The following is a 17,916-nucleotide window of genomic DNA, read 5'->3' as shown; positions in this document are numbered from 1 at the left end:
ATATGCACTCTATAAATATTTTAAGATATTAGATCCAAAATTAATAAGCTAAGACCTAAACCTCTATCCAATTGTTTTGCATTGTGACATACTGATTATCAAAGATGGGATTTGTTTTCTACTATACAGATGTATGTTTGCTCTAATTAACCAGCCTGTACTTCATAGCCCATACTGTACAGTTCATATATTTGTGTGTATGAATAGTATGTTCAATATATATATATATATATATATATATATATATATATATATATATATATATATATATATATATATACTGTTTAAAAAGATCTATCATGTCAAATGTGACATTAATTATAAAGGGATGGAAACAGTTTTCCTGGGCAACAAAATGTGCATGTAAATACAAATTATTTTGTGACAACGTACTGTATTATTTTTCTCTGTGCTTGTTCACAATGTCATTGAGAACAGAAACTTTATGGTTTAGATTTTTCCTATCATTTTATCTCCTTTCCTCATGTAGAAACAATTCCAGCATTAATGGAAGCTTTACTTTGCCCTTCATATTATGCTTTTTATAAGGGCAGGGTCCCATGGTGGTCAACACCAGAGCCGTGGTGACCTACAGCTCCATCAGGGCTACTAGCCATGTTGACAGTCTCACCCCCAACTCCCATCCCTTCTCCCGCCCACCTTTTCTGGGTGATCCCTCCAATATCGTTTTTTAAATGAAGAACTGTGACCGGGCACTGGAACACTGTATTACTTCTTTTTTTTTAATGTATTTTGAAGGAATTGGGGACCTTATTTGAATGTAACCCATCTTGGGTTCTTTTTGTTTCCCATTGAAGAAAATTAACTTTGCTATTTATGCTTCTTTAAAAAAAAAACTATGCGTTAACCCAATTTCTGGTGAGTGACCATGTGTGTCCCCTAGAGAATGTGTGTGAAGTGTATAAGTATACAAGTGTGTTAATTGCCTCCCATTCTTTTGCTCCTGGCAGAAACAATCTTTCACTGCTTATATATCAGTATTCTATCCTTTGTGCATCCCATGAACAGCTTCTCTGCAGTCAGTGGAAATGTTCCTTGTAAAAATGTGCATTTAATAAAGGTGGTATGTCTTACAATACTTGTGTGTATTACAATATGCAAGTCATTACTACATTACCATCAGTCACGTGAAACAGAGGTTTGTACATTTTTGTTAAACCAAGTTACTTTTAACGTGCAGTGCATTCAATGTCAAGAGTAATTACCCCATCTTTGTTTTCAAATACGTGAGGTCAATGTGATTTATTCATGAACAGGTTAACACATTTTTTTTTGCATTGCAGCGACTACACATGCATTACTTTAACTGTTATGGTTTGTCAGTGGCTTTCCTGTCCAATCATCATCTTGCCTCTTCTTGTTAATCTTTTTGGCATAGAAGGAATAAGCAGAAAGTTGAGTAATACTTCGGTATTGCTGCTCACTATACTATTTGGCAAAGAGGCCACTTGCAGGCATGAAAGGCATCCCAAGGGTAAGGTTTAAGTCTAACAATAACCACGGTCTAATGACAAGGGCAGCTGCTGCCAACCAAACCTCTACTCAAACAAAGCAATACAACTTTTGGTGGACTTTTGGAGATGGGCATATAGAGGTGAAAGAGTGGTTATGAACATGTGCTCATTATGATATTATCTGGGAATGTAAAACTTGTAGCCCATGGGCAAGAAAAACTAAAGCTAGCTATTAGATAAATTCACACAGAATTATAGTGGTAATGCTGCAATTGATAATTTCATAAAAAAGGCGATTACATGAGCTGAAGTGTTTTACATGACTATGCATGTAAAACACAACCACAAGGAGTAAGAGGACGATGGGTACTTTTTCATCAAAAGCTGTGCGCTGTTTTTATTGTAGAATTCCTAATTTACATTAAAAAAAGAATGTCTGCCCATGTCCTAGAACCATTATGAAAGTTAACGCACAAATTCAATGTACATCTCATTGTATTTTACATTGAGGATAAGAGTATAGGCATGGAAGTGGCATGATTCATTCACAAGGTTGATTAAAAATCAAAAGAGAAACAAAAATCTGAATAAATAGAAGGTGCTATCTTTTTTTAAGCAGAGCAAAAATTAGAATGTCACTTTTTCCAAAAGAAAAAAAAAGTGAAAATAAAAACAATGCCTGAAACGTGGCAAGCCTTAAGCCGTCCTTCGTGAACTGATGAAAGCCAAAAAAAGAAGAAAAAAAGGGGTGGGGGGGCATTTGGGACTGCATTCAAAGACCTTCTGAGTAGCAGTGCTAGTCTAGGAGCAGATTTCTCCTGTTTATGGTGATTTCAATCACAAACACTGACTCTAGATCAGCACTCTGGCTCCGAGATCCAGAGAGCAGCAGCTGTTGCCTACTGTAAGCAGAGCTGAGAAGCAGAGTGCGATGAGCATGGAGAAGCCAACTGTTCTATACAGGTGCAAAAGTTAGAAAGTACATCTGGTGATTACACGGTTGTCACTAAAACATCAACGTCTAAGAAAAAAATGTTAAGAAACATTTTATTTGTTTCTTGGCAAAAAGAAAGGCATCCTCAGTCATATTAGCTTGATAGATTTGCTTGTTTCGCTGTTGGTTTTTGCAGCATTGGTTACATTGATTTATCAGAGTGGGGCGCTTGCTAGCTCAAAGAAAGGGCAGATTGGAACACGGAGACAAAACAGCATTGCGTTGTTTTCTTACGAAGCTACTGCAGACTCCAATTTAACTTTTGCTTTCCTTTTATAAAAACATGGAAAAATTACCCTCAAATTTTATTCCATATTTCATTCAAAAGACGTTTCTGTTCAAGTAACCCTTTTAAAAAATTAAAGAAAGCTTTGGGATTTTTTGCCATTTTAATGACAAGGTCATTAAAAATCATGCACGCTGCAAATAACCTCATGCAGTAGTTATGGTAAACCATCCAAGCACTTTTTATTCATTAATATTCATAAATACACACAGCAGCTTCATTAGAGAAGGACTCAGTTTCCTCTTCAGTTTTTGAATGTGGAGTATTTATAAGGAGAGCCTTTTGTTAGACACAGGAAGCAGAGGTCTGCCACAGCTACCTATGCTCACCTGCTAAAGGAAAAAAATTATGTGGAATTGATTATCAAGTCAATATATATATTTTATATATATATTTTATATTTTTGTCTCTCACTCATTCTCTTACATACTTGTTTTGTTTTTTACCCTCTCGTACACACACTCCTTTAATGGATTTTTACAATGTAACAAAAGGTGACAGACCTGAAATTACAATCTCCAAAAAAAAAAAAAAAAAAAGAAACCCCCCAAAACAAAAAAATAAAAACAAGCAAAAAAACCCCAAACATAACCAAAAAAAAAAATGAAAATAACTGAGAGCTGTGTGTTTGCCCACCGTCATTGGCAGTTACAGCACAGAGGACATTGTCTGCGTGGTGGTGGGATATCATCAAAGAGGAGGAGGAGGAGGCTCTTTGCCTGCAGAGCTCTCTTTCAGATTGAGGCTCTCCAGTGCCACGTCCAAAGGCATGATGTCCACACAGCCCATTGCGCCAAAGTCAGCGAAGTCTCGCCGTTCGTCCTCATCTGAGGACGAGCTCTCCTCACGCATCAGCGTGGACAGCAGCAGCTCCTGGACAAACAGGCTGCGGTCAGCACGTTCGCTCTCCAAAGCCTGACGCTCCACCTCAGACATCTTCGGCTCATTCAGCCTGGCAAGGGAAAGAGAAAGAATGACACAGGTTGTGACCAAAGATTTCATTTAGTTGAATGTCTACCTTTCTGGACTGTGCAGGTATTCATACTTCATACTGGGGTGGGGGTATTATTAGTACCAAGACACGTTAATAAATTTTATGACAACAGTCCAAATCGTGATCATAAAACAAAACATGGCATTTTAATATCAGTAGCTGAAACCCACAACTACTCACAATTGTCAAATATCCCCAGCTGCACCCGATCTCTGTCCTAGATCCTAGCATAGCTGATCAGGATAATCAGCACTTGAACTGACTCGGTGGGGAGTTCAAGGTTTAGACAGGAGCTCCTGGTTTCCAGAAGCCTGTTTTGGGAACTTTAGACAAGCCATACCGTGTAAGGAGAAACTGCGAACTGTGTGAGGCCAGAGGGTTGCTCTCTGTCATGGCTGTGTTTGTGGCGGTGCTGGGGGCCGGGATGCTGGCGCTGATGTTGCTAGGGTTGCTGCGCTGGCGAGTGGCATTGCGCGCTGTCTCCAGCTGCTGGCGAGCTGCCTGCGCCTGCTGCCTCTCCAGCTGCAGCTGCATCTGCAACTGCTGCAGCTGTGAGGCCGAAGGGCCCGAGGAGTTGAGCTGACCGCCTGCTGAGCGCCGCACGCCAGACAACTGTGACAGCAGCTCTGCCGAGGGCAGGACAAGAATGAGGTTGGACAAACAGGTCGATATGGCTGAATTAACAAATCTTCAGAAAAGGTTGGTGATTGAAAAGATGAAAAGAAAGCTCAAAGGTGAAGTAACAATGTAAGGACACATTTTAAAACATCAAAGAACATGCAGGACCTAATAGTCCAGCATTAAAGACATCAGAAGCAGTGTGTTAAGGATATGGCAACACACCTGCTATTGGGTCCATTGCTTCCCTATTGCTTGGAGAGTAAGATGAGCTTTGTGAAGAGGAGAGCCCCCCAGTGGAGCTGCTAGTAAAGTGCATGTTAGTCCTGCGTGCTCGCGGACCACCCAGTCCACGCCCGGGGTGAAACATCCGACGCACGTGCCGCACACCACTGGTCTCATCGTGAACACCCAGAAGTTAAGGACGAACAGGGAGAGATAAAACACACTCCCAGGGGTCACATCATGCTGCTTTACTACAAAAAGAGATGTGATCATATAAACTAGTCAACGCTAAGCTATTTACCAGAACACACCCACACATGCAGACAAGCAATATACAAATCATGACCAAGCGACCTCACACACAAATTACATCTACAACAGTAGAAAGGATATTAAATCTCTAGGTGCTCTGTGTTCAAGTGTGAGATGAGCAGCAAAGTCATCTGTGACATGATTAGGGTCGCCTCCAGGCAAAGCTGCACAGATTGGACAGATCTGGAAGAGACAGTGAAGATCTTCAGAAAATGACTAGTCATCAGAATCAAATACAGCATACAGTGTACACATGGGTATGGCCAGATCTCTGACCCGGCCAGGCAAGCCACTTTTCCCCACCCATCCAGCAATCCATCTATGGAATACATTGCACTCACCACCTCTGTGGAGGTCTCCGCATGCTCAGAGGCAACGTGCTCCTGTAGAGACGTTTCTGTGAAACCCATTTTGCCACAGTAGGGACAGGTAAATGATTGGGGTTGCTCTACTGAAAATGCCTCTCCACCATAATAGAGGTCTAAGAAAGGCAGAGAGGAAGGAAGGTTATCATGGTCATCATCATCATACTACACTTATCTTCAGTCCTTGTTCCATACACAGTGACAAAGCATACTCCCATGGTTTGGCTCAAGGCAGCTGCGTACCAAAGTCTACCCTGGTTAGTATGCACTGCATGGGGTGCTCCGTGGTGTGTCTAGTTGTGGTGGCTCCACTTTCGTAGCACGATGCACACAGGTCGTAGTCGTAGCAAATTAAACACTTGTATCTGCGCCCTCTGAAGTTCCCTTTTAAACACGCGTCACAGCTCACACCTAGGAGCCAAGAGAGCACAGACCTGTTAACTCCAAGAGCATCTAAAGACTTAGCAAAACACCATCTGTTACCAATTTACGTTATATACAGCCTACTGAAATGAAGATCAGATGTAAGGATCTTTTTTAAAAGCTGTGTATCCTGAGGATACATACCAACAGAATCATGCATTGTTCATAAACACCAAAAATTCATACAAAAGTAGTAAATCAAATCAAATATATTTTTCATGTTTCATGAAAAATGTTTACATGCTTTACATGTTTTCATGTAAAGCCATGTTTGTCAAAATGAACAAATTCTGGTAAATCTTCTGGAATCACTATTTCAAACCACAGTGTTGTACAAGTGTCTAGACGCCAAAACAGAGCACCACCACTACCAAAAAGCACACTCAAGGTAAGGTAAAATATCCAATTCATTATGTTATTTTAGATATTCAGTAGTTCATTTGACAGCAGTAATGACTAGGCTTCATTATGAAAAAAAATGTCTAGACAACAGTTGATATGGATTATTTTCAACCAAGAACCAAGTTTGACTCCCAGCCATTTTTCTAATAAATTAATTTGACCAACAGCCATTTTTGAAATCATGTAGCTAAAATATATTCTTTCAGAGCATAAATTCCAGTCCATCAAAGAGGTAAAATTCACATACTCTATTTTGGGAGCAGCCTCACATATTCTCTTGTGATGGCTCATATTACATCTGAAAGGAAGGGCTGGTCCTAGTTTACCGTAGAAGTAGGGTTAAAGCCCTTATCAAAAAATTATTAAAATTTTATCAATCTAAAATTTGACATATTCAAAGCAAAAGTCATTCTGTTTAGCAGATGTTAACATGAAATATTAATCTCATGTAACAATGTTAATTTTAATATTAATAGTTTTACAATTTATAATAAAGTTATTAAAGTTTAAAAGTCAAAAGTCTTAGGTGTGCTTAATGGGTACAGCTCACAAGAATATTTTACATTTAAAATTATTGTTCATGTATATAATTTTAATTATTTTTCATTTTAACTTGGAAAGTCTGTAAAAAATAAGATATTGCTAATTATTTTATCTTAATTTACACAGACAATGAGGGTAACCGCCCCTATTAAGCTCACCCAAATCTAAAATTTGATATATTCAAAGCAAGTCTTTCTGCTTAGCAGTAGGGGTGGGCGATATAATATCGTTCACAAAAATACCGGTACATTTCTTTATTCGATAGGATTTCGCTATATCGCGACATTATGACGCAAGGACGCAGGTTGTGCGTGCAGCGCGCAAAATAAACATGGCCAACAGCGGAGAGAGCAGCAGTGCTCACACTGTGAATGATTTAGTTCCTAAACGAGGAGCAACATCAGTAGTGTGGAAGTATTTCATGAACAGTTCACGTTCAAAGTTCACAATTTTAATTATGAACTAGTTCAAAGTTCAGTTAATTTTACTTTTTCGTGAGATATTCAAATACTTTTTTCACGATTTGGCTGTTCTGCAATCAAGGGGCGGACACAAATGCGAAGTAGATAGTACAATCTCATTAGATTTTATTTCACATCTTACAGTTGCAGACGACACTGGAGTGGACCGCGAATGACGTGGCATGATGAATAGAGAACTAACGCTTAATAGGCCCTTTTCACAACAAAGCGGAAATACGTCACCGCCGGGTAAAACAAGTTCCGGTACTCGCAGAAGATAGTTGTTGTCAATTCACCTCAGCATGGAGCGTGTGTTTACTTCATCCCTGTCGTCGCTGCCGAGACTGAATTTTAAATACGTTTCCAGTATCGTTGGAGAACATTCAACAACGAACGGTTCCAAGTTAAATAGAGGCTACAAATTGTTTGTAGAATAATTTATTCACTTATACCAGGGTAAGCTAACACCAGCCAGCACTAGCTAGGTAACTAACTATTATTTAAGGTATAGCTAGTTCCATTAGTCATCCTACGGAGTGGTAAAACAGTCTATATTATTATGATATATATTATAATATTACATATGATACTGACAGCTTTAGTTAACAATATCTGGCTAGGTTAAGGTGGGCGTACACTGTGCGATTTTTGGCCCATTTTCAGCTGATTTTTCACTCGTGCGACTATTTTTGCGATCGGGCTGAGTTTCGGCTCAATCGCGTGTCGTGCATCGTATAGTTTACACAGGTAAACGAGGAGCGATTCACACCTCAGACCAACTCCCGATCAGAAATCGCAGCGTCGCAAGAATATCAAACATGTTTGAAATTCAAATCGCTCCTCGTGAGAGTATCGCACTGTTGAAGCAGTTCCACGAGCAGACGCTCCCTGCGATTTAGTCGTAGTTTGAGCTGGAGCTGAGTACATGATTTAAAATATCGTACAGTGTACGCCCAGCTTTAGCAAGCCAAGGGACGTCAGCTATTGATTGTTTGGTTTACATCAGTATCAATAAAGTTCATGACACACACCAAGTTATTACGTGTTATTGTTTATTCAGTGTCCAATATAGTCGAGAGCAAAGTGATGGTCAGAGCTGGATGCTACCGAGCAGAGCTGGATGCTAGCGGATCACAGCTAGTTTCAGAGCCGGTTTCAGTGGAACAGTTGCTGTCCGCATTTGAAAGAGCAAACTCTCGACTAGTAGATGTTCGTGGTGTACTGCCAGCCGAGAGCTTGCTCTTTTCTAGCTAGATGCTAGCGGACCGGGGCTAGATGCTAGCGGACCGGGGCTAGATGCTAGCGGACCGGGGCTAGATGCTAGCGGACCGGGGCTAGATGCTAGCGGACCGGGGCTAGATGCTAGCGGACCGGGGCTAGATGCTAGCGGACCGGGGCTAGATGCTAGCGGACCGGGGCTAGATGCTATCGAAACCGGCTGGGAACAGTAACAGTACTGGGGACAGTAACAGTACTGGGAACAGTAACAGCGAACAGCACCAACTTTTAGCCGCGAGCTTCCTGCTATGCAGTCTGCAGCAGTGAAATGCTGGCTACACACAAAGATGCTCCGTATCACAAAGTTTTCCCCTTCATCCCTCCTAATTGCACAAACCCATTTTCTTTTCTGCTCGTCGTCAGCCGGAAAACCGTAGAAACTGAGATACGACTGTTTATGCTTCGAGATCGAGCACCCTGGTGCACTACAAAAGCTCTTGTTATTGGACTCTGCCATTGTTTAATGTGTAACGGAAGTAACTTTACCCTGCAACGAGAGCTTCCGGAAGAAAAAATGCGGAAGTGTGAAAAGGGCCTATACACTAAAAGGCAGCGGAAATGACAAGGGCACAAAACTAGACCAAACACAAGAGTACAACTAATTGTTACATACACTGACATGAACAAACACACGGGAAGCAAGTAACGGCCATACATGAACATGAAGTCTAACAGAACATACATGTATTGCCAGGCACGATATCATATTAGAGAACACGGAGACCAAACATGAACTGAAAACCTAAAACACTACGAACCTGAAAATGGAACAGACTTTAACCATACACAAACACGAAGCTAATCAAAACCACGAATCACAGATAAGGCGTGAATACCGTGCACATCCAACTAGGAAATAAAGAAACGACAATGATCCCCGAAGGTATAGTCTGGACATAGGCTATACACACCAACTAGGAGATAAAGAAATGACAATGATCCCTGAAGGTATAGTCTGGACATATACACACCAACTAGGAGCTAAAGAAATGACAATGATCCCTCAAGGTATAGTCTGGACATAGGCAACACACACACACACACACACACACACACGTAAAACTAAGACAAGCTAACACGGAACAGCTGAAACAGAGGGGCGTAACAAGAACAAGGAAAACATAAAAATGACGAGACTAGAAGGGGGCGGAGCCAAACGTGACAACTACAAGCTAGAAATCACTATACGTTCTTATAAGTGCTATGCCTACCCCGCTCTGCTGCAATTCATCACGGGTAACGTCGTGCGGAAGCCAGTATGTTATTAACTAGCCAATATGTTAACTATTCTCATGCGGACACTACGTTGCCCACAATGCATTGCGCACACAACGTCAAAACCATTTCTGTTTGGTGATGCATGATTTAAGCGGCACCAGCGAGAATACAGGAGGGAGGAACTTTCTCTCATTGCGTTTCAAAAGAGAAAACAGATGTCACTCAGTTTTCAATGGAAACAAATTCCAACGTTCATTTACAGTGATGTCTACCGTTCATGACACATAATGTGAACTAATTCACGTTCAAGTTATTAAAAAACGTGTTTCGTTCAGTTCAACGTTCACGAAAAAATGAGCGTGTTCAATGAATGCGTTCTTTTGAACTCGGTCACGCACAACACTGTGAATAGTGAATTTACTTGAGTTTCTTTTTTAACAACTTTCGCACTGTCCTGCCTCTCTTCTTCGCGCAACTCATTTGGGACGTAGATTTGACTTATTACTGCCTCTTTGTTATTACCTTTTGGGAAGAAAAAATATCGAGATATATATCGTATATCGCCATTCAGCTAAAAAATATCAAGATATTATTTTTGCTCCATATCGCCCAGCCTTACTTAGCAGGAGATGTTAACATGAAATATTGAAATGAAAGAAATGCGGTAATCAGCTCACCAGCGTGACTCACGAAGCAATGGAGCCGAGCTGCAACTTTAGCACTAAGCGTTAGCTTGTTGAATATAGCAAAGTGAAAAATAACGTTTTTTTTCACAGTCTACATAAGAGGACATGCTCCTTTATAACTGTACATAGTTTTAAGTTAATTTAAATGTAAAGTTCGTTTCACGTTCGCATATTCGGAATTCTTTCTTCAATACCTTTAAGTTAAAAGCGCCAAAATAGATGTATACAGAATAGATGTATTTTTAAAAACATGTTATTTTAAATATACTCATGTCTTCACGGCAATGTCTAAGGCACCATCTACAAAATTACCTCAACATGCAAGCGGCAGTCATAAAGCAGGCATGAAAATGGGTCAGGGGTTAAAAAGGTGAGAAGAGAAGATTTGTACTGTATAAAACTGGGTCGTGACTTAATGACAATGAGAAAATGTGGGTCCCGGGCTGAGACCAGTTAAGAACCCCTGAACTAAACAGCCCTTATATCAGTATTTGTATCTGTAGTTATGTATCGGTAGCAGATCGGGACTAAAAAACACTGGATTGGCCAATCACTAGTAAAAATGATACCAAATCTTTAGAAAATCCTGCTATCTACAAATATTATTTGTCATCCATTTGGAAATAGATGATGTGCTAAATAGTGAAACAAGAAATTATTACATGCGTTTAATTTATTGGTGTCTTCAGCAATCTCATATGACTAGCATGCTAAAATGCGGCATTGGCTAAAATTGTCTTTTGAATTAACCGTAAAGCTGGGTGTACACTGTGCGATCTTTGGCCCATTTTCAGCTGATTTTCCACTTGTGCGACTATTTTTGCGATCGGGCCGAGTTTCGGCTCAATCGCGTGTCGTGCATCGTATATTTTACACAGGTAAACAAGGAGCGATTCACACCTCACGACCAACTCCCGATCAGAAATCGCAGCATCGCAAGAATATCAAACATGTTTGAAATTCAAATCGCTCTTCGTGAGATTGCATGAGAGCGTCGGGTCGTATAGTGTGAGTATATGAATCGTGAGCTGTGAACTTTTAAACCCTGCGATTTAGTCGTACAGTTTGAGCTGGAGCTGAGTACATGATTTAAAATATTGTACAGTGTACACCCAGCTTAACTGGGTCATTCCATGTCAAATCAACCAAAATTTAGATTGATCATCTCAGAATCCCTTCAAACTTTCCCCATTTGTAGGCAGATATGTTTCATAGAAAAATCCAAAGTATTTCTGTTCCATGTTCAATATTTCAAGAATTACAGCCGTTTTTGTAACCCCCGTCCCCCAGACTCATCTTTTGCGAAAGTGGCTAAATAGCAATATTTGAATGTGAATATCTCTAAAACTATTACAGCTAGAAGGCTGACATTTTTTTGTATGTTTAGAAACTTGTATACTTGTAATTTATGTTCTGGAGCTGTAAGTTGTGTTGTGTCAACAGAAATAATTCCCAAAGTTGGAAAAAAAATCTACTAAGAGTCATTTTCACCTGTCATTATCTCATGGATGGAGTAGAAGAAGGCTGATCTATGTTTTATGTTTCAAAGTACTTCCAGTGGCAATGTTGAAGTAATAATTAGTAGAGGTGTGCCAAAAAAAATCGATTCATATATCAAAAATTGATTCTCATTTACTAAGATTCAGAATAGATTTTAAATGTCCCAAAATCGATTCTAAGTCGTGATAATTAGGTTGCCTGTATGTGGTCCAGTTTTTGCACAATTTGCTGTCAAATATCCGATTTCACACGTACGGTACCCTTGTTTGGACACTGATTCCCAAAATACCTATATTTATTTTTTTCAATTTTTTTGTTCCGTTATATACTTTGATATGTGCTGATTATATGGTAGAAAAATTGAAATGGCCTTTTTTGATATAGTGGTTTTATTCACCACTTAAAATCACCAATATCATGGAAAATAACATTTAAAAAAAAAGAAGCAAAACAAAATTTGTTGTGCTAAAATGCAATATTTACACAAAAAATTTATTCACACAACTTCTTGGTTGATTAGACATGGAATGACCCAATAAATATAAAACCTGACGCTGAGTTAGCAGATGTTCAATTACTTGATAGTCAACTGGCGCCATCTGGTGGAGCAATCAGTTTTTCAGCTTCTCTTTTTGAATCCGCTAACTCAGCGTCAGGTTTTTTATTTATTGGGTCATTCCATGTCAAATCAACCAAAAAAAACGGCTGTAACTCTTGAAATATTGAACATGGAACAGAAATACTTTGGATTTTCCCATGAAACATATCTGCCTACAAATGGGGAAAGTTTGAAGGGATTCTGAAATGGTCAATCTAAATTTTGGTTGATTTGACATGGAATGACCCAACTTTCTCTTGCATCCAAGTTGTGTTAAAATTATTAATCTCTTAAATTTGTAAAAAATTGGTGCCACCAAAATTAAAAGTTGCTATATATTAAAATGTTTCTCTTTTTTGATCTCCAGATCAAAGTTTTCATGTGGCTTTCAAAATGGCCACCGGGAAGAGGGAACATTGACAGGGTGTTTTCAGAATATGCAGCAGTATGATTGGCTTTAAAATGCATGGAATATATATATAAAAAAACTACATGTATTAGTTATTAAGCAGGATAACTTGTTTCTGTATTAGCATAATTTGTGTTCAAAGTTGCAAGTGTGCTTAAAGGGTAAGTGAGCTTAATAGGGGCGTTTACCCTAAAGCTTTTAGCCAAGCCAAAATAATTATTTAATTTTATTATTCATTGCTTTAGTTGGGCTCTCTCACTTTGAGAATAACTTTATTCCTGAAGTGAATGACAAATTCAGCTTCATCCTGCATTTAACTTATTTTCCATCTTTAATGAAAATGATAACTTGGCAAGACAAACAATTTTTACTGTGGCAGTCTGTATTTAAATTGTAATAGAGACCATTAGCCAGGAGATGCAGATAATCTTGTTTCACTACACTACAAAAGTCCTTGTCAACCAAAGTGAACCCTCTAAACAAATTCAAATTCTAGATGGGATATTAAATGTAACTATTGATCAATTCAATTAAAACTAAAAACTAAATATTTTTAAAAAGATAAATAAATGGCCTAGTAATTATCGTGACCAATTGATATTGCTCTACAGTAGCCATTTAGTGTACAGAGCTTTAGTAGCCAGCACACCATCACAAGTTACAATGTAATAGCCCACAGCATCGCTGGTGTCCTCTCAGCATATGCACAACAAAACACCAAAGCAAAGATCTTATCAAATATATAATCTGAACTTGTTTAAGAAGGAATTGGTGAATTTTAGCACAGTCAATGACTGTGTGAAAGCATGATGGAAATGCTAATTTCCATCAACAATCTAAAAGCCAAATACACAGCATTTCAGCCTCAGCTTCAGTTGAGATACACAAAGGCAAAAGGTCTTCATGTGGTACAAACTGTAATGGGCAGCAATATCAAAATATTACTCATGTTGCCGCAGTTTCAGTAGCCTAGCACTGCCAGCAGAGCCGAATCTTAAAATACGTAAAAAATAAATAGTAATAATATCAATGCCATTACAGATAGGCCTGATGCAAACAGTATCTTTATACACAGTCTGTTTGCCAAATATTTTCTACAACAGATACCTCACACTGCTTACTGAATTGAATTGCCTTTTCTGCAGTGTAGGAAGGTACCATATGTTGAGCCAAAGATACACTGAGCCAAATGAGACAGCTTTTTGCATATGGTGCAAGTTGGACAAATGCACAGGGATGAGATTTTGCTTTCTTATTTTAAATCATTGGAGCACCAACTCTGTATTTCAATATAATTTTTAATATGCACCTGTCCTCACCATTTACTCTTGGGGGAATCCCAGACTCCACCACAAGGACCATTACATTCCCTTTTTAGATAAAGTGTGTTTAATCAGTCCTTAGAGGGGCAGGGGATTGAGGCAACAGAACGGTTCACTTCAGCAGGACTTGACCAGAAATAAATGTGATCTGATGTAGTTTCCATCTTGACACCAAACAAAATAGTTTTTCATTGAAAGCAGGAGTAGGCCTGTCGTGATAATTACATTACACGATAATTTTTTTTACCGCGATAATTTTTGCTGATGTCGATAATTGGCCATTGGGTTTCCACGCAAATGAGAATAAATGAGAATAAACCGCAACTACGTGAGATTTCAGAAAGGCACGCAGTGCTGACGAATCTGTGATCAGAGAGCGACCGGTTAGGAAATGAGTGCAGTACACGGAGAGAGTATGCGTCAATAACAGCGCCTCCGCGCGACTGCGCTCACCTCGCGCGAACCTCTGCAAACGGTGGAAGCGTTTACACTTGCCGCATCAAAAAAAAAAAAAAAAAAAAAAACAGGGGAATGAACATTTACCTGACGAATTGTAATGTTGCTTTGTGTTTCAGGTTTGAAAAGTGCTGGAATTTGTTCGTTTCACAACAAATATCTGTCTGACTAAACAGTTACTTGTATTACGTTAACAAATACGAGCCTCTTGTACTTCCAGGACGAAACATGAGAGAACGTGAAGACGTTAAGAAAAATGCACGTTTTGAAAATAAAAAAACCATTAAATAATGTGATAAAAGGCGAATTATTTCGAAGCATTTCGAGTATATGTATAAATATTTAACTTGATTAAGTTTAACGTGCTGGGAAATATTGAAATGGACCTTGAAAGTGACGTACAAGTGCTTTAATTCCACCTTGTTAAGGTGTATGAAGCCTGCAAACATGACTTTGTTCATTGCGCTGAGGCGCGGCACGCGCGAAGTTACAAAATTTGAGAGGTGCACGACCTCGCGAATCGACAGCGCACGAGCCTCTCGCGCACGTGCGGAGCTAGGGCTGAACGATTTTGGAAAATAATCTAATTGTAATTTTTTATCTATAAATCGCGATTTAAAATGCGATTTTTTCCACTGTTTTCAGCAAACTCTGTTTTGGCATTTTTTTATACAGCTCAGATACAGGGTTGGCAGTTTTTCAAGATCGCTTGGTGTGAGACTTGAACCTGCAGTGGGTGGTGAACGTAATTTGTTGAGGGGGGGGGATTATTATTATATCGCGATCGATCGATCGCCTGTGGTTGGTGCCAGACCGAACTAGTAACTAAGACACTCAATGTGTGAGAGTTGGCAACCCTGCAGGTATAGCAACTTGGCTAAAATATGTGCGTGAGGGCGTTTGGTAGCGCATATCCAGTGTGTTTAACAAAGCCATGAAGCCGGGCTTGTTCACTATATTAACGGACATCATGTCTTTCACTATGAACTCCGTTACTGCCCGAGTTATTTCAGCGTGCCGCTTCCAATTACATCCATAAGGAGTTACACTTTCAAACGGTTCGGTCAGTGAACCCTGTCTGCTGGACCGCGGTCAAGCTATCCGCGCTTTTGCAAATCATCGCAATGAATCTTTAAATCTTATTGCGCCTATATGCGTGATTTTACGGTAGGGGTGGGCGATATGAGAAAAAAAATAGTATCACGATTTTTTTCATAAAATCACGATTTCGATTTTTTATCACGATCTTCCATCCAAAAAAAAAAAAAACAAAAAAAAATTTGGGGCTACAAAGCTTTCTTTTTAAGCAGATTTAAATGAATGATATTGCAATTTTCCATGTGCAAAAATTGTAAACAAAAAATTTAAACACACGTGATACTGTCACGTAGGGCTACTCAATTTGTCTCCATTTTAAACACTCGCCACCCCCCCACCCCCCCCACCAACGTTAACTACTTTGGGCTAGTTTAGGCTGCTGAAGGGCGGGTTTTACACTGACTTTGTGCGGGATATTTTTGTAGGACCTGGCAACCCTGCCCGTTTCTTGTCTAGTTCAATGTATTTATAGTCCCCGTGTCTCCCATGTCGGTATCGGTTCTTTAGTGCTACTTATATGTTTATTCTCTTGCCTCGTTCGTGCTCTAGTGGATTTAACTGTTTCTGTTTCGTCTTCGTCGTAAGTACGTTCAGCCTAGTCTTTGTTTCCCCTGCCTTGTTTTGTTCTTTGTGCCACCATGCCCGTTTATATTTCATGTTCGGACTGCCTACCTGTTATGACCCCTGCCCGGTATTACGACTCTGTACATTCAATAAATCTCGCTCTCCTCAGCGTTTGTGTCCACCTCCCTGCTCTGCGTCACGCAGTTCGTTACACTGTTAAAGTGCACTATTGCACTAAATATTTCCCAGCACTTTAAACTTAAAGTTAAATATTTATACATATAGTCGAAATGATTCGATATAATTCGCTTTTTTATCACATTATTTAATGGTGGTTTATTTTCAAAACGCCCAATCTCAACATCTTCACGTTCTCTCATGATGTTTCGTCCTGGAATTACAAGAGGCTCGTATTTGTTAACGTAATACAAGAGAATTGTTCAGACAGATATTTGTTGTGAAACGAAGTAGTTACAATTTCAAGCATTTTCAAGTACTTTAGCCTAAATTCCAGCACTTTTCAAACATGAAACACACAGCAACATTAAACTTTGTCAAGTAAATGTTCCTTCCCCTGTTCTTGAGGGATGTTTCTTTATACTACCACATATCGTTCGCGCGAGGTGTGGCGGAGTCGCACACTATGGTCACTTGTGTGGCGGCTGCCCGCATTGTTTCACTTTCGGCATATTACTTGGGATGTCTACGTCTCAAGTGATTGAATAAATTTGTTGTACTGGCATCAGACGTTTTCACGTGTTCTTTGCACACTTTACATATCGCTGTAGTTTGGTCTTGGTCAGTGGAAGAAAATCCGAATCAATTTCAGATTACAGAGGTGGATTTCCTCTTCTTTACCAGCTCCTCGGTTTGGCTTTCAGCCGTCGTTGTCCACGCAGTTTTTAGTTTTTACAAACAACATGGAGGCGTGGAAGACGCACAGTTCGCTGTGACTGGTCAGTCATACGCCCTAGGTCTGACGCATCGGTGGGAACCAGCATAAAAAAAAGTCATTGCGCTGATTGGCAAAGGCGATCTATACGATTTCTCTAATTTGGTAGATCGCCTGCGATTCTCCACTCGTTATCGCCATTCACGATTTTATATCGTCATATCGTGCACCCCTATTTTGCGGTATTTTGCTGTTCACCGCATACTAAGGCTGTATAAGCGCAGAGAAACACTTTGGCGTATTTGAAGACGCAGCACTGGTCGTTGGCATTTTAGCCTTACAAATATCATACGAGGCTTTGTGGTGTTTTTTTAAATGCTGAAGAAGGTTTGTTGTGTTACCTCGCGTCGTAGCAACAGTAGCAAGGCACGTTTTACACAGTACCTGACGTTGAGCAGCATCTTTTTTAAAGTCAAAGTAATTTCACACAACTGATGTGCTGCCCCTCTTTGGTATTAGACTGAAGCCATTGTGCAACAAGTTAAAATGCGCTGTGTTAACTTCACTTCTCCACCTCCCTGCCTCCTGTTCGGGGTTGCTCCGTTCGTCCTCGGCTCGGCTCGCTCCCAAGTCACGTGACCAGTTTAAATTGCAGCCTGTGCGATTAGAGAATCGCATTTTTAAATATCGCGAGATTATCGCAAATGCAATTAATCGTTCAGCCCTATGCGGAGCCACTGCGATTGCGTCATTTTTGCCGCGCGGACCATTGCGCCGCTCGCGACGCGTCAAGTATA

General features: G+C 39.8%; 1 protein-coding gene across 2 annotated transcripts in view; it reads right to left on the bottom strand.

Moving 5' to 3' along the window:
- Window positions 1-1,842: 1,842 nt before the first annotated feature.
- Window positions 1,843-17,916, bottom strand: part of kcmf1 (potassium channel modulatory factor 1) — a 20,370-nt gene continuing 4,296 nt past the window's right edge. Inside the window, exons 2-8 of one of the 2 annotated variants that reach the window (XR_013132346.1) lie at window positions 5,513-5,680; window positions 5,246-5,385; window positions 4,986-5,087; window positions 4,593-4,770; window positions 4,090-4,375; window positions 3,392-3,707; window positions 1,843-3,087 (exon numbers count right to left, since the gene is read on the bottom strand). Coding sequence is in view for 1 of the 2 variants with exons in the window: in XM_077012082.1 (XP_076868197.1) it covers window positions 3,446-3,707; window positions 4,090-4,375; window positions 4,593-4,770; window positions 4,986-5,087; window positions 5,246-5,385; window positions 5,513-5,680 (1,136 nt within the window). In the remaining variant the exon portion in view is untranslated. Of the gene's footprint in view, window positions 3,708-4,089; window positions 4,376-4,592; window positions 4,771-4,985; window positions 5,088-5,245; window positions 5,386-5,512; window positions 5,681-17,916 lie in introns of both variants that reach the window. The other variant, XM_077012082.1, reaches the window with a different exon arrangement.

The sequence above is a fragment of the Brachyhypopomus gauderio genome, chromosome 7 (genome assembly GCF_052324685.1).
Source record: "Brachyhypopomus gauderio isolate BG-103 chromosome 7, BGAUD_0.2, whole genome shotgun sequence".
NCBI lineage: Eukaryota > Metazoa > Chordata > Actinopteri > Gymnotiformes > Hypopomidae > Brachyhypopomus > Brachyhypopomus gauderio.
The sequence above is the reverse complement of the archived record's forward strand: the minus strand, read 5'-3'. Positions and strand labels throughout refer to the sequence as shown.